The 19568-nt window shown below is 54.7% G+C and overlaps 1 protein-coding gene across 1 annotated transcript in view; it reads left to right on the top strand.

Annotated features, from left to right (window-relative positions):
* The first annotated feature begins 277 nt into the window (after window positions 1–277).
* Window positions 278–19568, top strand: part of LOC144785751 (uncharacterized) — a 38957-nt gene continuing 19666 nt past the window's right edge. Inside the window, exons 1-5 of the mRNA XM_078664552.1 lie at window positions 278–857; window positions 3391–3564; window positions 4030–4187; window positions 5236–5434; window positions 6617–6716. Of these exons, the coding sequence (XP_078520678.1) occupies window positions 616–857; window positions 3391–3564; window positions 4030–4187; window positions 5236–5434; window positions 6617–6716 (873 nt within the window). The 5' untranslated portion in view covers window positions 278–615. The remainder of the gene's footprint in view (window positions 858–3390; window positions 3565–4029; window positions 4188–5235; window positions 5435–6616; window positions 6717–19568) is intronic.

Raw genomic sequence — 19568 nt, forward strand, 5'->3', positions numbered from 1 at the left:
ATAAGAAGAAACACGTTTTATAAAATTGTGCCTCCAAATTGGCTGATTGCCCAAATCGCTTTGGGCGAATTTAAGAGCTCTTAAATTCGCCCAAAGCGATTTGGGCAGATAGTTTGAAAGAATCTCTGGACTGGGTTTCTTTAGGTCTAATGCTCTGGAAACAGTTTTCTTTTGTCCTGAAGAATGCTTCATGGTGAGGCGTTAGAATTAGTTTAAGAATATGGTTTTGCACCAGAGGTCTCTTGATTCATGCAGTGTTCCTTGAGCCGGGGGGTTGGAGTGCGGAAGGGTGGGCGTTGTGGAGTGGACAATGCAAGGGAGGAGGAGAAGGTGAGTTGTTCATTTAAGACCAGTCGTAAGGGAGCGTTGGTGGACAGAAGTAGTCTGTGGCAACCACGGGGAAGGGCTTGGAGGTGGTTGGGTGTGGGGCTCCATGGGGACCAGTTACTGTATGAGGCTGGGATGGAGACTAGAATGAGCGGTTGCCTAGTGTGGGCCATGGTCCTGTCTGCTGCATTTAATCACCTGCGTGTGGTTCTGTTCTTCCCTTCCTCGCAGCTAAAGGGCAGGTGCTGTCGAAGACTTGGAAAAGGCGTCTTTTACTGACTGCCACAGATGGATGTGCAACGGCTTCTTCTGCTGACCTCCTGCCTTACCATGGTCCTGACCGACCTAGAGCCAGGCCGCCTGGAGGAGGGACGGACACAGCTGCAGAGGCTGCAGGAGTTTTCAAGGCACCCAAGTTTTGGAGACTGTTGGACCGCGGCTCTCAAGAGAGTGGACGTGGGCTGCCGGCAGCTGGACGAGGACGAGCAGAGCCGCATTGCCGTGGCCTTCACTCACTGTCACCTTCAGAGGTAGGTCTGCCCATGAGGAAAAATACAGATCATTATTACTTATCCTACTTAGTCCAGAAGAGCACGTCCTTTCTCACTTTCCTTCTTGTGCTGAGTGGCTGGATACAAATGTACATTATCAGGATCAGTTGGACACCTCCACCCCTTCTCCTCATTGACCTTGAGCATTGCTCTCTGGCTCCGTAAACGTTTATCATGAAATGATTTCCCCGCAGGGAATTACAATGCGATCGTTACAACGAATGCGTTGTAACCACGCATACCACTTCTCCGCAAGTCGGAACAACGACTTGAGGAGGTGGGAGAAGGTGTTGGATTTAAAATCCAACACCATCCCTACTGTCCGCACAGACTGGAGTTGGAATAGTAAATTATACTATTCCAAACTCCAGCGCCCCCCCTTTGCAAGCTGTTGTTACAACTTGCTGGGTTATGGACTATGCATGGTTACAACACGGTTGTTGTAATTACCGTGTTGTAATATCCTGCGGGAAAAAATAACGCGTGAAAATGTTCTGGCTCATTTTAGCCTTTTTGCTGCCAGAAAAAACTCTGTAGCTCGCTTCTCTGTGTCTTATAGCCTTAATGGAAAGCTTTTTGGAAGAGGCAACATATCCCCGGCAAGTTGCTGGACGGCCCTGGCGTTTCCATCTGCTTTACCGAAAGTAGCATCTTGGTTAATGTGACCTCCATCGCTGATGTTGATGGCCAGGCCCTCGAAGGACTTGTTTGATATGTAATTTGCAGACCTCTCCCTGACCTTTCGCCACAACATGTCTGAGTTATTGAGACGTATTTTAAATCCCAAGAACGTCTTAAAGGACTTTCCTACTCTGGGAAGTTCCTTTGTGGAAATCCAAAGATTTCCCAAACAGAATATCATATGCAAATATATTTATTTTACGCAACTTGCAGCTGAAGTTGCTCCCTATGATGTTCTCATTACTGTGTATCGTTTTAGCGACTGGCTCTGTAGGGCGAGGAACGGTGACAGGAAGCTGCTCCTTCTTGGGCATATTGAACCAGACTTTATTGACGTGCCTCACGTTCAGATTTATTTTGATAAAGGCTGCCAATAGTTGGCCACCATTCATGCTTTGAACATTGGTCTAAATCCCATTACATCAAAAAGGACTCATTTAACCTGTCCAAAGCCTTTCCTGTGTCCCACAAAGATAATGTCAAAGGTTTTTAAAAATTATTTTCTCAATAAAGTATCTATATTCCTGCTCGCTTCGTATGGTGCCTCGTACCACACGCCTGCCATTGCTGAGCGGTGTAAATATCAGATGCAAATATGTCTCAATAATAATAATAATAATAATACAGCCATTTATAGAGCGTGAACAGCTACCTCCAAAGAGGTGTCCCGGCGCTAGAGCGACAAGTGACACGCGGGAGACAAGAAGCGATCAAGGGTTACAGAGGATTAAACTAAGTTAAAAAGCCATGTTTTTACTGCCTGCCGAAATTGTGTTTCAGAAGAAATCTGGCACAGGACTTAGGGAGGGAATTCCATACTTGATGGTAGTCCAGATAGTGGCGTGGAAAGGTTGGTAGGCTGAGTCTGTCTTGTCGGGATTAGAACTTGTCCGTCAATTATTGCATATTTCTGCAGCGATTGTTAACTCACTGAGCCATCCTTCGGGTGAGCAGGTCTTGAACACGGTTCACCATCCTTCTTGGCCTCACCAGCGCAGACTACTCTGAGGCGACATCTAGTCAGATGGGTAAGACCATAGTCAATAACGTGGCATCTTTATGCATCAGGACATTTGGTGTACGTGACTGGTGACGCGTCTTCCTCAGGTGCTTGTTAACGATCCCTTGCTTGACCCAGAGAATGAAGTCTATTGACCTGGGACTCGGACTCGTCGACATCCACCACGTAGAGCTTTGGTAAAGAGTGACTGGTTTTTCTTTGTGAACCGTGTTTAGTTGACCCTCACACTATTGATATCCCCGAAGAACCTCAGGAATTCACATTCTTTATGGGTTTGCCCAAGTCCTTAAGATCAAATAGAGATTCCCTTTTGATCAAGCATTGCACTGCAGATCTGAGTTCAGACAGTAAAGTTTCTGCCCTTTGTACCACCCTGAAGTTTGAGCTGCCCTCTCCCTGAGGCAGTTACCTTGGATTGTGGCAGCGGAGAGCGTTGAGAATCTGTGCCTTGGTGTCGCGGTTTGACCGCAGTGGTCCAGGTTGGCAGTCTGTGTTCTCCTGTATTCTCTCTGATTTTGTGTCCTGCCTGGTCCAGATGGTGGTTCATGATGACCTTCTATGAGTGTCCTCTACATGGAGAAGGCTGCTTCTTCTGTGTGTCCACTTCAGATGGGAGAGGTCCCAACACCCCCCCTCTACCAGCCTGCGCTACGCCTGCTCCCGTGGCAGCACTCCTGGCCTCATCTGACCGTGAGGCGGGCCCTTTGTTCCAGAGATGCTTCCAATAAAGCAACATCCTGTTTTTGTTTCCTGTAAATGAACAAGACTGATATGATGGCTTCATCCCCTCCTCACCCTGTTTCCTCCTAGGTCTGGACGGACCTTCCCCAAGTGCACGGAGAAGAGTTCGATCCTAGAATGTACGCAAGGCATGGACGCCGTGGCTTTTGGTACCTACACGGAGTTCTTCACCCACGCCCACAGCATCTGTTACTTCCTGCAGAACGAGGTCTGGCAGAAGCAGGCAGAAGACACCATCCTACGGTAAGCAGGGGCGGCAGGAAGTGTCTTCAGCGTTTCTGAGCTGATCGGGCGCATCATGCAAGGGGTCCTGCACCATCCTAAAGTACGACAGGGCTACGTAAGGTGTCTGCTATAAGCTTGACATAAGGCGATTATGGGGGTGTCTGCCACCATTTTGAGGGTTGGTTTAGGAATGTTGGACAACCCTAAAATGAGTTCTCTGGTGCCATTTTCAGGAGCAATGGGCACAGATGTTTCCAGTGCTCAGGGAACCTGAGCTTTCGCTCATTGACCCCGGCATCTCCTCATCTAGAGGAAGACGAGGCCTGCGGTTGAGCTGAGCTCTCGATACCTCACTTCTCTGGTATTGCTGGAAGTCTGTTTTCTGCGGTCCTATTGCATATGTCTTTATCTCTAACTTTGACTTGTTTTTAGAGTTTGGGACTTGTTGTTGCTATTGAAACACGCCTGTGTTTCTCTTTTCAGGCTAACCGTGAACTCGGACAGCGTGGCCAGGCAGCTGGAGGCCACCAACCACATGGCTGCCGAGATGATCCAGGCCCAGAATGCCACTCTACAGACCCAGGAGGAGATCCTGAGGAACGGCGATCTCCTGAAGAAGACCCTGCAGGACTCCACCCAAGGTAGGTCCCTGGACACTGCGGGCCTCGGCCCATGGTAGGCCCATGGACCCCGCGGGTCTTAGCCCGGTAGAGGTCCCTGGACCCCACGGGTCTTGGCCCGGTAGAGGTCCCTGGACCCCGCAGGCTTTGGCCCAGGGTAGGCCCATGGACCCCGCAGGTCTTGGCCCGGTAGAGGTCCCTGGACCCCGCGGGTCTTGGCCCGGTAGAGGTCCCTGGACCCCGCGGGTCTTGGCCCGGTAGAGGTCCCTGGACCCCGCGGGTCTTGGCCCGGTAGAGGTCCCTGGACCCCGCGGGTCTTGGCCCGGTAGAGGTCCCTGGACCCCGCGGGTCTTGGCCCGGTAGAGGTCCCTGGACCCCGCAGGCTTTGGCCCAGGGTAGGCCCATGGACCCCGCGGGTCTTGGCCCGGTAGAGGTCCCTGGACCCTGCGGGTCTTGGCCCGGTAGAGGTCCCTGGACCCTGCGGGTCTTGGCCCGGTAGAGGTCCCTGGACCCCGCGGGTCTTGGCCCGGTAGAGGTCCCTGGACCCCGCGGGTCTTGGCCCGGTAGAGGTCCCTGGACCCCGCGGGTCTTGGCCCGGTAGTGGTCCCTGGACCCCGCCCGCCTCGTCCCGGAGTAGGTCCCTGGACCCTGCAGGACTCCGCCCACTGTAGGTCCTTGGACCATGCAGGTTTTGGCCCTGGGTAGGTTCCTGGAACCTGCAGGCCTCAGCCCGGGGTGGGTCCCAGGACCTTGTATCCCTCAGCCCAGAGTAGGACTACTGTTTACCTTGAATCTCCAGAAATAGAAGCTCTGATGTTAGTGGTGGGTACTGAGCCCTCATCCATAACCCTGCCATGGTGCTACCTCGGTGTGAAGGTTCCTTCCAGGAGGATGTTGTAGTCCCGCCACTGAGTGCGGTGGAGCAGAGGTGTAACTTATTTCCCTTCCTTACCATCCTGCCAGCTTTAAGAGGAGGATACCTACAGGATTTTGTATTTCCAGGGTGTGCAGAGCCAGGATGCTGTACTGTGAGGCACTAAGCACTTCTGGTCGCTCTCCCATGCTGCAGGTGTGAAGCAGGCCTTCGAGGACATGCAGCATTCCGCCAGTGAGCAGCGCCTCCTCTTCGCAGAGATCTTTAACCGCGTCACCTACCTGCACCAGTTCGTGGTGGGAGAGTCCAACACGCTCTACTCCTTCCTGTACAATCTCCTGGCCTGCGCCGCCGTGTTCCTGGTCACCTCCACGCAGCGCACTGCAGGGGCCAGGTAGGAAACGCTGACTGGGGGAGTGGGAATCCAGTGCACTTCTTGCTCCTTTACAACCTGGTGCCCTATAGCGCCGCGTTGAGCTGATCTGTACAGACTAGCGCTTTGCAGAAGCCCCAGAAACAATGGTAGTTTGCATTCTTTTGAGGCATCACAGGAGGCGCGGCAAAGACATGAGCGGGACAGGAAACTGGCCCAACCAAAAATAAAAGTGGCCCCCCTTAGAGTATCGATAGCTAAGAGTGTCCTACATATGTAAATGGTGGTCGTTTTGAACTCTCAAGGGAGCGCCCTCTGAAAGGTGGTAGAGATGGTAATGGCCTTCGTAGCAGCTGTAATCTGGCCACCAGCAGGCCAAGGGGTCCCTGCTGCTGGTCGCTGCTGAGGCCTCGCGTACCTTGAGCTCACCTGTGAAGTGAGGGGTTCAGCAGGGTAAGGGCCATGAGATTGAAACGGGTGATCTGTTTTTAAGATTCTGTGGCCCACTCAGAGCTGCCAAATGAACGGCCTTAATTGTTATAACATTAAAACAAAGGGTCACCCTGGTTTTCATCTGTGTAGTTCATGTAAAAAAAAGTAGATTCATGGCAAAAGACACAAAATTGGAAAAGAGTTCAAAATGAATGTTTGCTGTCCATGGTGGATTGTTGGTGTTTGGTGGTGATTTTTGGTCTCTTTGCTCCTCGCTGAGATCCAAACTCCTCTCCAGGTTTACCGTGTGACCAACGGTGTCTACAGACCTGCCCTCTGCTCCGCAGGTTGATGCTGTTTGCGGTCCATGGTGGATTGTTGGTGTTGGGTGGTGATTTTGGGCTCTTGGCTCCTCGCTGGGATCCATACTCCTCTCCAGGTGTACCGTGTGAACAACGGTGTCTACAGACCTGCCCTTTGCTCCACAGGTTGATGCTGTTTGCGGTCCATGGTGGATTGTTGGTGTTGGGTGGTGATTTTTGGGCTCTTTGCTTCTCGCTGAGATTCAAACTCCTCTCCAGGTGTACCGTATGAACAACGGTGTCTACAGACCTGCCCTTTGCTCCACAGGTTGATGCTGTTTGCGGTCCATGGTGGATTGTTGGTGTTGGGTGGTGATTTTGGGCTCTTTGCTTCTCGCTCAGATTCAAACTCCTCTCCAGGTGTACCGTGTGAACAACGGTGTCTACAGACCTGCCCTTTGCTCCACAGGTTGATGCTGTTTGCTGTTGTCGCCATGAATGTCTACGCGGAGCGTCTGATCTGCTCATCCATCCTGGAGAGTGCGGAGGACTCTGGCTATGAGCAGATGGTGAGTCTGCACTTCCAAACCGGTCTTCCTCTTGGATAACTGCCCTGTGTAAGGCCAGCGACACGTCGGAGAGGTTCTGACCGGAGCACCCCTTTGAGTGTTAACAACTGAGGGCACCCTACACCAGGGCAATAGTTGGGTTTTTTATTTCTACTCACCCCTCTTTTCTGACTGGACAGGAGCAGCAACAGGTACACGGTCATAACAAATGTAGTGCCTCTGACAAGGGCACACAGGGCAACCGCCCCTGAAACTCGAGGCTTGCAATAAGGCAGTGTTGGACTTTGGCCCTTAGGGCAGGTTCACCCCTAGACTTTTTGCTTGAAATGGTGACCTGGAGATGGTGATTTTTGGATTCTGCGCACTTTCACTGTGTCCCAGTGGAAAGTGCGTGCGCACTCTGAGTGCATGTGCTGAGCTAGGCCTGCCCGCCCATAGGAATGCATGGGGAATGTATGTGTCCCTGGTAGTTCCTGATGCGTGGGGTGTACAGGCTTGAGTCTGGTATGTGTGAACTCGTGAGAGTGAATGCTGCGAGATGGTGTATGCAGCATGTATGTGTCTAGTAGAGAAGCGCCATTTCTAGACATGGCTGTACGTGTGCTGTGAGGGTGCTGGCGTGTGATTGGCTGGAGCTGGCTGGCATGCCAGGCTCCAGGAAGTCTGGATGGGTCTGCCCGGTGGTGAGTGGGAGATCTGCATGAGTAATGTGTGGGAGGAGTGTACCTGTGTCCTGGATGGGCTGGGTTTTCCCCACACAATGCTGGCTCCGCCCCCCTGTGGTGTGTCTAATGACCCAGGCCCTGCCAGTGAATAGAGAGGGTGGTTGAGGTAAACAGAGTACTCAAGAACCAGCTGCGACTGGTTCCGCCCCCACTCTGCACCCTCAGACAAAGGGAAATGCTGTATAAAAATGGGGCTGTGTCCCCACAGAAGGGGTTCTACTTTTGGATCCTTGCCAGAGGGGGCTGCTGCTGCTGCTGGGGCCAGGAGGACCGCCACTTGGACTGTCTCCCTGCCTGGAGACCCAGTGTGCTGGCTCTGGCCCTGCCCTGCCCCTCTGCCTGCCTCCAGTCCCTGCTGGAGCTTTTGCTTTTTGCTTAGAGTGCCTGGAGGCGCTCTTATTTGATTTATAGCGCTAGGAGCGCTTTCCTGGTGCCCCAGCGCTCAATAGCGCTTTGCTGATATTCCTAGCGCTAGGAGCGCTTTTCTTTAGCCCCTAAGCGCTTAGGAGCGCTTTCTTTAGTCCCTTGGCGCTTGAGAGCGCTGTGCCTTGTCCCCGAGCGCTGGGGAGCGCTCGTTGTACAGCCGGTGCCCACCCGGCATCTGCCCGGCTGATTGTGCCGATTTGCGACATTCGCGAGTGCCTACCTCGCTTTATATTTTATTTAAGGCCGGTGCCACCCGGCATTGCCCCGTACTTGGATTTCGTAAATTACCACGAGGGAGCCCACTCCTCGGGTACTTAGAGCCCGCCTGCCTGCCTAGTACGAGCCGCCGCGCTGCCCGCGACGACCCGGAAGTGCCGCCTCCACGTCTCCAGGGCCGCGCTACTACTGGCTGCCCTCAGCAGCGCGACCCGGAAGTGCCCGCGACTCGCCTGGTTGTAGGCGGGGCTTCAGGCAAAGGAAGGAGGAAGCCCGAGGCTGCCGGGAGCCGACCCCGGGATCCGGAAAGCGAGGAGGAGTGAAGCCGGCGTCTTCCCTTGTCCCCCCCCGGGCTCCCAAAGCGAGGGGAGAAGGAGAGAGGGGAGAAGTGCTTCAGGGAGCGAGGCTCCCGTGAGAGGAGGAGAGCCCCGCCCGTCCGGGGGAAGCCGGTGAGTGGGCCTTGTCGAGTCCCTGAGAGGGACCCCACCGCTATAGTTTGTGTAGAGCCACGAGGCTCTGGGGGCATTTCCTCCTGATGCAGAGTCCCCCGTGAGGGACTCCAACGCCCCACATTTGTGCCTAGAGCCCTGAGAGAGGCTCTAGGCGCGCCAAGTGTTCCTGGGTCCCCCGTGAGGGACCCCACAGCCCAGTGAGGCTGCACCTTTGTTTTGAGAGCCCAGAGAGGCTCTAGGGGGGCATTTTGATTTACTTGGAGCCCAGGGAGGCTCAAAAGCGCCACAGTTGTGTCTAGAGCCCTGAGAGGCTCAGGGGGACATTTGATTTCTGCAGAGCCTGCGAGGCTCCAGCGTTGGCCCCATCCTCACCTCCAGCTGCCCAGCACTTCGTGGGCAGCTGCCACGTTTAGGCCCTGACATTGGGACACATGGACAGTCACAGGTGGTGACTTGTGAGTTTGGCGCAATTGTTCATTTTGCTTACACCTCTGAATGAATGTTATGCATTGCATCATGTGTTTTCCTCTTACACCCCTACAGGTATTGTGATACATAGGTGGTTGTTTTCTCCCTAGTGCAGGTGGTGCTAGTGAAGTCCTGTTACCAGTAGTTACTGGTTGTGTGCTATTTTGTGCTAAAGTACATTTATATTTTACCTTCTAAGTGCTATTTCTGAAAGTGCTACTTCTGATTCCTGACAGTGGTCCAGGTGGCCCTGTCTTGTAAATATCCCCTTGTAAATTCTGCCCGTGCCTCTGGCACATTGTAAAGTGTGTGTTTTATCTAATGTGTTTTGGTGTAATACAAAGGCTATTTTTATATAACCTTGTGTGGAGTTTCCTTTGTGGTGGGCCTTTGGGTGTTGTTGCTGGGGTGCGTGCGCAAATACTTAGCCTACATCGCCTCCAAGTTTAGCCTTGCTGCTCGCGCCACGTTACCTAGAGGGTGAGCAGGGGTTATCTTGGCGTGTAACTCCCTTGCCCTGACTTGGGAGTGGTGGTCTCTGACTGACTTTGGCGAAAGCCCTGGCCAGCCGGGGATCCCATTTCCAACATTGGCGGCAAGCGGTGGGATAAGGATTTGTGTTTGCCTTGTACCACAGTAGTAACTGGCCACACCACAAGACTCTGCATTTTAGATGACCACATTTTAGGGGATTGTTTTTTTGGAAGTTTCATATTTTCTTCTCCTGAAGGTATCATTGTGCAATTGTGTCAGTACATTTGTCCCCTACCCTGCGCCCAGAGTCGGTACCTGTGTCACTTGTGGTCAGGTTGAGGAATCAGGGGTGGTAGAAACTGCCTTACCAGTCCGCGGGGAGGGTTGTGTGTGGATGAATGGTGTGTGGCACTAGGCAAGTGAGTGTGAGTTCTCTGGGGTAGAGAGCTTGCTGATACCTGGTGAATTGTGTACTCCTGTGTTAGCTCAGACCCCTAGGTTCCCTGTGTGATCTCTTCTCTAGAACGTCTGCCAGAATGGATCTTGTTTTTGATTTCAGTGATCTAGATACCTACAGTACGTGGGAGCTGGTAAGGTTCTGTGAGGAGAGAGACCTAGGGAGGGGTGAGTCAAACTGGTACGACCTTAGGGACCGCCTGGTCAGATGGCACGATGGTCACTGGGATCGTGAGCGCAGTGAGGAAAGGGTCTGGGCCCCACACCAGGAGGGTGGTGGGTCTGTGGGGACCCCTGAAGATTCAGAAGAGGAGGAAGAAGATGACAGCACCTGGATGCCAGTAGAGAGTGAGGACCCCATAGATAGGGAGTCCCTTGCTGGGTCCAGCGTAGGAGGCAGCGCCTCATCCCTTTCCCTGTCCCCAGAGGAGCTGGAAGATAGGAGGAGCGAAAGGGAGCACCAGCTGGCCTTAGAGAAGCTCAGGTTAGAGCATGCCCAGGCTATGGCGCAGCTGGAGCTTAGGAAGCAACAGCTAGAGACCGAGATGGTCTTAGCGCAGGAAAGGATAGAGGAGGCTGAGAGGGCCTCCACCAGAGGCAAAGTAGCTCTGGAGGATAGACTATCCCCTGCGCGCAGTTTTAATTTTCTGGATTCCCCAGGGAGGGCTGAGTCCAGTGGTGGCAGCTATTTAGACTTCAGTGCAGACAGTCCCCTACCCCGTGCCCAACGTATGGTCCCTTGTTCCCAAGAGGAGGAGTTAAGGTTAAAGTTCAGGGGCAGTAGGAAACCGCCTCAACAGAAGTGGGTTTTTTTTGTGGATGACTGTTCTGATGCAATGTGGGATTGGCTGGCGGCTAGCTCGGATGATGAGAGAGACGGAGTACTGAATATGTTTCTCAAGGAGCAGTTGCTCAGTGTTTGTCCAGAGTTGCGCCAGCACCTGTTGAAGTCTGAATCCCTTAATCCTTGGGCGCTTGCTGAGGAAGCAGAGCGCTGGGAGAGTGATAAAGGTTCTCTAGGGTCATTAGGGAGTGACTCCAAAAGTAGTGGTTCAGGTATCTTCCAGCCCAGCGTGGTGGAAGAGGCTCAGTGTAGCCCAGCTAGGTCCCAGGATAGCGAGGAGGGTGTAGGGGCTCACTGCCTGGCTCAGTGGAGCAGGAGTGAGGGGGAGACCGAGGTTCCCCAGACGCCCGAAGCCCTGCCTCAGGACTTGGATGGTTTCTTGAGGGAACACCAGGTTGGGGACCTAGGCTGTCCTGTTAGTCCACTTGAGGAAGATCTCCTAGTGAGTAGAGGACCTGGAGCGTCTGTAACCAGAGCTCCTATGGTTCTAGAGTCTGGCAGTACCGCTCCGGTAGGGAGGGTACAGGAGTCCAGAGTGAGGAGTGATTGGGGGAGTTCTCCAGTGGAAGGACCAGTGGGTCAGGGACTACCCAGTTGGGCTAGGTTCCCGTGTAGTGACCATGGTAACACCACTTCTGGTCTGGGGGATCGTCACGCACTGTCAGGTGGACAGGGGACGGGAGATCTGCGCCAGACAGACAGTCACACAACATATGTCTCATTTGTTAGCCTCAGGGGGATGGTGTGTGAGTCCCCAGAAGTCCTGGAGTGCCAGGCAATTGTTCCACCGAAGGTTTTAGACCAGAGGTTGGAAGGCCAGGTTCAGGATCAGCCTGACCTGAAGGGTAGGACGACTGTAACCAGTGTCCTGACCGGTTCTTCTTCCAGAGGAACTTCTCCAGGTGGGAGAGGGCAGACCTCTGGAAGGGGGTGCAGAGGGTGGGAGAGCCCCCCTCTGACCCCGGTGCAACCTGAGTGGATAAGCCCTGGGTTGGAATGGCGTTCTAGGTGTACCCCTCGCCGGAGGAGGAGGAACCCTAGAAGAAGAGGTAGGGGGAGGAGAGCCTTCCCTGAGACTCCTGGTCCGCCTGAGGTTGTAGGCCCTAGGCTGGAGAACCAGTGGCAGTCTAGTCCTGTCTTACAGACAGGAAGAGTGGAAAATGGCCGCTATGTGCCAGGGGTTACTACCCCCCGCTCTGCGAATTGGCAAGGACCAGTGGCACCTGGGTGGCCCAGGGCCTGGTCCTGGCCGCGGACAACTTGGGAGTACCAGTGGGGTAGCCCAGTTGGTCCAGACAGTGTGTTGAGAAGGAATCCCATGGGTTCACCGTGGCGTAGAACAGGAGGGTGTCCCTGCAGTTGCGGGCCCGCGTCCGTGTTCTATCGCCCCAAGCAGGGAAGTCCATCACGGTGGTGATTGTTCTACCCTGCGTTTTGGCTGGAAGGGGGTTATGTTGGACTTTGGCCCTTAGGGCAGGTTCACCCCTAGACTTTTTGCTTGAAATGGTGACCTGGAGATGGTGATTTTTGGATTCTGCGCACTTTCACTGTGTCCCAGTGGAAAGTGCGTGCGCACTCTGAGTGCATGTGCTGAGCTAGGCCTGCCCGCCCATAGGAATGCATGGGGAATGTATGTGTCCCTGGTAGTTCCTGATGCGTGGGGTGTACAGGCTTGAGTCTGGTATGTGTGAACTCGTGAGAGTGAATGCTGCGAGATGGTGTATGCAGCATGTATGTGTCTAGTAGAGAAGCGCCATTTCTAGACATGGCTGTACGTGTGCTGTGAGGGTGCTGGCGTGTGATTGGCTGGAGCTGGCTGGAGCTGGCTGGCATGCCAGGCTCCAGGAAGTCTGGATGGGTCTGCCCGGTGGTGAGTGGGAGATCTGCATGAGTAATGTGTGGGAGGAGTGTACCTGTGTCCTGGATGGGCTGGGTTTTCCCCACACAATGCTGGCTCCGCCCCCCTGTGGTGTGTCTAATGACCCAGGCCCTGCCAGTGAATAGAGAGGGTGGTTGAGGTAAACAGAGTACTCAAGAACCAGCTGCGACTGGTTCCGCCCCCACTCTGCACCCTCAGACAAAGGGAAATGCTGTATAAAAATGGGGCTGTGTCCCCACAGAAGGGGTTCTACTTTTGGATCCTTGCCAGAGGGGGCTGCTGCTGCTGCTGGGGCCAGGAGGACCGCCACTTGGACTGTCTCCCTGCCTGGAGACCCAGTGTGCTGGCTCTGGCCCTGCCCTGCCCCTCTGCCTGCCTCCAGTCCCTGCTGGAGCTTTTGCTTTTTGCTTAGAGTGCCTGGAGGCGCTCTTATTTGATTTATAGCGCTAGGAGCGCTTTCCTGGTGCCCCAGCGCTCAATAGCGCTTTGCTGATATTCCTAGCGCTAGGAGCGCTTTTCTTTAGCCCCTAAGCGCTTAGGAGCGCTTTCTTTAGTCCCTTGGCGCTTGAGAGCGCTGTGCCTTGTCCCCGAGCGCTGGGGAGCGCTCGTTGTACAGCCGGTGCCCACCCGGCATCTGCCCGGCTGATTGTGCCGATTTGCGACATTCGCGAGTGCCTACCTCGCTTTATATTTTATTTAAGGCCGGTGCCACCCGGCATTGCCCCGTACTTGGATTTCGTAAATTACCACGAGGGAGCCCACTCCTCGGGTACTTAGAGCCCGCCTGCCTGCCTAGTACGAGCCGCCGCGCTGCCCGCGACGACCCGGAAGTGCCGCCTCCACGTCTCCAGGGCCGCGCTACTACTGGCTGCCCTCAGCAGCGCGACCCGGAAGTGCCCACGACTCGCCTGGTTGTAGGCGGGGCTTCAGGCAAAGGAAGGAGGAAGCCCGAGGCTGCCGGGAGCCGACCCCGGGATCCGGAAAGCGAGGAGGAGTGAAGCCGGCGTCTTCCCTTGTCCCCCCCGGGCTCCCAAAGCGAGGGGAGAAGGAGAGAGGGGAGAAGTGCTTCAGGGAGCGAGGCTCCCGTGAGAGGAGGAGAGCCCCGCCCGTCCGGGGGAAGCCGGTGAGTGGGCCTTGTCGAGTCCCTGAGAGGGACCCCACCGCTATAGTTTGTGTAGAGCCACGAGGCTCTGGGGGCATTTCCTCCTGATGCAGAGTCCCCCGTGAGGGACTCCAACGCCCCACATTTGTGCCTAGAGCCCTGAGAGAGGCTCTAGGCGCGCCAAGTGTTCCTGGGTCCCCCGTGAGGGACCCCACAGCCCAGTGATGCTGCACCTTTGTTTTGAGAGCCCAGAGAGGCTCTAGGGGGGCATTTTGATTTACTTGGAGCCCAGGGAGGCTCAAAAGCGCCACAGTTGTGTCTAGAGCCCTGAGAGGCTCAGGGGGACATTTGATTTCTGCAGAGCCTGCGAGGCTCCAGCGTTGGCCCCATCCTCACCTCCAGCTGCCCAGCACTTCGTGGGCAGCTGCCACGTTTAGGCCCTGACATTGGGACACATGGACAGTCACAGGTGGTGACTTGTGAGTTTGGCGCAATTGTTCATTTTGCTTACACCTCTGAATGAATGTTATGCATTGCATCATGTGTTATGTGCTTCCACCCCTACAGGTATTGTGATACTTAGGTGGTTGTTTTCTCCCTAGTGCAGGTGGTGCTAGTGAAGTCCTGTTACCAGTAGTTACTGGTTGTGTGCTATTTTGTGCTAAAGTACATTTATATTTTACCTTCTAAGTGCTATTTCTGAAAGTGCTACTTCTGATTCCTGACAGTGGTCCAGGTGGCCCTGTCTTGTAAATATCCCCTTGTAAATTCTGCCCGTGCCTCTGGCACATTGTAAAGTGTGTGTTTTTATCTAATGTGTTTTGGTGTAATACAAAGGCTATTTTTATATAACCTTGTGTGGAGTTTCCTTTGTGGTGGGCCTTTGGTTGTTGCTGGGGTGCGTGCGCAAATACTTAACTTACATCGCCTCCAAGTTTAGCCTTGCTGCTCGCGCCACGTTACCTAGAGGGCGAGTAGGGGTTATCTTGGCGTGTAACTCCCTTGCCCTGACTTGGGAGTGGTGGTCTCTGACTGACTTTGGCGAAAGCCCTGGCCAGCCGGGGATCCCATTTCCAACAGGCAGGTTCACTGCAGGCCAGGCTCTCTAAATACTTTTCGTTTCACGTCTGAGCTGCAGCCAGCTTTTTCCTGAGTCATGGAGTAGATTCCAAGCTCTTTCAATGAAGAATAAGCAGTTTCTGGTCCAGTCTGTGTGCTGGAGGGTCAGCAGGTGAACTCTGACCTGAGTAACAGGGTTGGCTTCTATTCATAAGCAGTACCTTTTTGGGTCCAGGACAGCTTCCCACTCAAACTCAAAGTTGTTCCCAACCCTTTGAATAGAATCAGTCTCTATAAAGTACATATTTCCTGTAGTTGTTGAACAGTTCGATGGTAATCAACTACCTGGTAGTATACTGCCACTCTGGTTTCCCTGGAGATAGCAGGCATCCCATAATATCCACTGTGGCACAGGGGGGTACCTCCAGATGGCCTCAGACCAGTCTAGCTGCAGCAGGGTCCTTGCTTCTGAGCGAACAGTATGCAGGGGTTGGCGGGCGGCCGTCTCTTTTTTGTAGGTATGCTACCACAGCCTTTGGCCACATTATTTTGTTCAGCTGTCTCCTCTCTAGGGTTACAGGTTGACTTGATGGGAATGTCTTTATCCAGAGAAGGGGCACGCAAAGAAACTTTCCCGCTCCTTTGAAACGTGCCTGAATCCACCCTACGGACAGAGCTCACTTGCTTTAAAATGGCGTCCACATGGAAAAAAAGGAAGGAAAGTCATGGAGGCGGACACACACAGAGGATAAAATACCCTACTCTCACTCCCACTACATCTGTGAATTACCCTAAAAACTTTGAGTTCCATACTAGCAGAGAGACCGAAATGGGGATACCCCAACATCAGACCACATCTCACACATCACTCTTACTCGCAGGCGCTCGGGCATGACCGTAGTCTGTGCTTCACTTTAGAGCCGAAAGCACAACTTCGACTGTGGCAGCAGGAGCAGCGTTTACCATTCACACCTCTAGGTCTAGCGGTCCGATCGATGAGGGGGTCCCACAGTTTGAGTGCGTCCGATCTTGAGACCCTCTCAGCAGGCGAGGCCTCTGCACTGGAAAACATGCGACCAGAATGATGAAATGAGCTGCCAGACACACAGCACTGGACCAGCGACTTAACACCCACAGTCTGCCCCCACCCAATCAGTCTGCCCCCACGGCGGCTGGGGGGGCAACCCTTGACCCTGTCCTCAGGTAGGTCGCCCCCCCAGCTGCCACACGGTCCTCCTGTGATGCTGCCCCCCCCGCTTTCTGCTGTAATCAGACCGCCTCTCCCCTTCCGAGGTCGGCCTTGCCCTTGCCTGTGCTTGTTTTCCTGCGTGCGTCCTCCGCCGTCTCTGTTGCCTCTTTGTTTTTCTCACTTGTTGCCTTTATTGTACTTATTCACTGCCACTGATGTGCCCTTTGTGTCCTCGCCCCCCGGTCCCCAGTTTTTGCCTTCTGTGTCACTTTCCCGCCGCTGCGTCCCTGCGGCCCCGCCCCCCGCTGTCCTATTCGCCGCCCCCCGCTCCCGCCTCCCAGCTGCTCCTCCCTCCCACATCCCCTAATATGGAGGCCGCGCAGCGGATGCGCGCCTGGACCGCGCCCAGCGCCAGAACCCCTGGCCACTCCCGGAGCCAGGGTACCCGACTGAGATACGACACCGCCGCCCTCAGCGCACTCAACAGTCGACGACCAACCGCCTGCTACCGAGCCACCCCGAAACGCTCCATCGGACCCTTCACCTGCCTAGCCTGCAAATTCACCTGCCTCCGATCCTGCACCCCGCCCGCCGGACCTAACATCAACCACAACAACCTCAAGAGGATCCTCCCCAACACCCGCTCCGTCCACAAGCACGCCATCGAACTCTGGGACCTCCGCGACACAACAGCACCGGATGTCGCCTTCCTCACGGAAACCTGGATGAACGCCTCCTCGGCCCCCGACATCGCCATAGCCATCCCGGACGGCTTCAAGATCACCCGGAAGGACCACGTCAACCAAACCGGAGGAGGAATCGCCATCATCTACAGGAACACCATCAGCATCACGACCAACGCCGAAGACACACTCTCCACCGCCGAGCACCTACACTTCCAAATCCACACCGACCCCAAAACCACACTCGGAGGAACCCTCATCTACAGATTCCCGGGCCCGCGCACACAATTCAGCGAAACCATCGCCGACTTAGTCAGCCCGCACGCACTAACCTCACCAGAATACATCCTCCTAGGGGACCTGAACTTCCACCTGGAGAACAACAACGGCAACAACACCACCACCCTACTCGACAACCTCGCCAACCTCGGACTCAAGCAACTGGTGAACACCCCCACCCACTACGCCGGCCACACACTGGACCCCATCTTCTCCGTTAGCAACCACGTCTCCTTCAGCTACTCCACCGGACTACACTGGACCGACCACAGCTGCATCCATATCACCCTCAAGAAGACCACATCCCACCACCGCACGCTACAGATCCCCCGCAGATGCTGGAGCAAAGTCACCACAGACCAGCTAACCACATCACTGAGCCAGAACCCACCAGCCGACACCTCTGACACCAACGACGCAGCTCACAATCTCGCACAGTGGACCACCAACTGCGCCATCAACCTTGCTCCACTGAAGAACCCCCCAGGCAAGACCAGCAACAGGAAAACCACATGGTTCACCGACGCCCTCAAAGACTCAAAGAAATCATGCCGTACTCTCGAAAAAACCTGGCGCCACGAACGGACGACAGAAAACATGACAGCCCTCAAGATCGCCACTCGCAAACACCACCAGCTGATCCGCACCACCAAAAGGACATAGTTCAAAGAGCGGCTGGACAACAACACCCACAACAGCAAGGAACTCTTCAGCATCATAAAAGAGCTCTCCAACCCCAGTGCCAGCAACAACGACATCACACTGTCGCAAGACCTCTGCAACTCCCTCGCCACGTTCTTCTGCCGCAAGATCGCAGATCTACACAACAACTTTGACGCCCAGACTCCGCCTCCAATTACCAAACCAATGACCCCCAACACCACCCTCAGCGCCTGGACCCCCATCAGCACAGAAGACACCACCCACCTCATAAACACCATCCACTCTGGCTGTCCCTCTGACCCATGCCCCCATCACATCTATAACAAAGCCAACACCATCATCGCACCCCACCTCCGGAACGTCATTAACAGCTCCTTCACGTCAGCCACCTTCCCAGAGAGCTGGAAGCACGCAGAGATCAACGCCCTTCTGAAAAAACCCACAGCTGACCCTAAAGACCTCAAGAACTTCTGCCCCATCTCTCTTCTTCCCTTCCCGGCTAAAGTCATCGAGAAGACCGTCAATAAACAGCTGACTGCATTCCTCGAGGCAAACGACTCGCTCGACCCATCCCAATCCAGATTTCAAGCCAACCACAGCACCGAGACAGCCCTCATCGCAGCCACCGACGACATCAGGACCCTGATGGACAACGAGGAGACAGCCGCCCTCATCTTCCTAGACCTCTCAGCCGCCTTTGATACCGTCTGCCACCCCACCCTAATAACCTGCCTCCACAACGCTGGGATCCAAGGAAAAACCCTGAACTGGATCACCTCGTTCCTCTCCGATAGAACCCAGAGAATCCGCCTCCCGACGTTCCGCTCCACGGCTACCAAGATCCTCTGCGGCGTACCCCAAGGCTCCTCGCTCAGCCCAACCCTCTTCAATATCTACATTAGCCCCCTCGCCGCCATCGCACGCAAACAGAACCTCAACATCATCTCCTACGCCGACGACACCCAGCTGAAACTCTCCCTCACCAAAGACCCAGCCGCCGCCAAAACCAACCTCCAGGGAGGAATGAAAGACGTTGCGGAATGGATGAAGCTCAGTCGGCTGAAACTGAACTCAGACAAGACGGTGGTCCTCATCCTCGGACCATCCCCATCCGCCTGGGACGACTCCTGGTGGCCCACAGCGCTGGGCACCGCACCGACACCCACGGACCACGCACGCAACCTGGGATTCATCCTGGACTCCTCCCTCACGATGACCAAACAAGTCCACGCCATCTCATCCTCCTGCTTCAACACCCTGCGCATGCTCCGAAAGATCTTCCAGTGGATCCCCACAGAAATCAGAAAGACAGTCACCCAGGCCCTCGTCACCAGCCGACTGGACTACGGGAACGCCCTTTACGCAGGAACCACAGCCAAACTTCAGAAACTACTTCAGCGCATCCAGAACGCTTCGGCATGACTCATCCTCGACATCCCCCGCCACAGCCACATATCAGCCCACCTGAGAAACCTGCACTGGCTCCCCGTCAGCAAGAGGACCACGTTCAGGCTCCTCACCCACGCACACAAAGCGCTCCACGACAAGGGCCCCAAATACCTCAACAACCGCCTCTCGTTCCACACTCCTACCTGCCAGCTCCGCCTCGCCCTCGCAACCGTCCCACGGATTTGCAGAGCCACCACCGGAGGAAGATCTTTCTCCTACCTGGCCGTCAAGACATGGAACTTCCCCCCCGCACACCTACGACTGACCCAGGACCCTCTCACCTTCAGGAAACACCTCAAGACCTGGCTATTCGAGCGGTAGCAGCCCCCCCCCCCCTCTCCCTTCAGCGCCTTGAGACCCTCGCGGGTGAGTAGCGCGCTCTATAAATGTATTGATTGATTGATTGACTTGAAGTGTTAACTTTAGCGAACGTCTATATTCCCATCCGCTGCAATGCTCTGGCCCCCATGCCCTGCGATGCCCTGGGC

Source organism: Lissotriton helveticus, chromosome 10 (genome assembly GCF_964261635.1).
Source record: "Lissotriton helveticus chromosome 10, aLisHel1.1, whole genome shotgun sequence".
In the NCBI taxonomy this organism is placed as follows: Eukaryota; Metazoa; Chordata; class Amphibia; order Caudata; family Salamandridae; genus Lissotriton; species Lissotriton helveticus.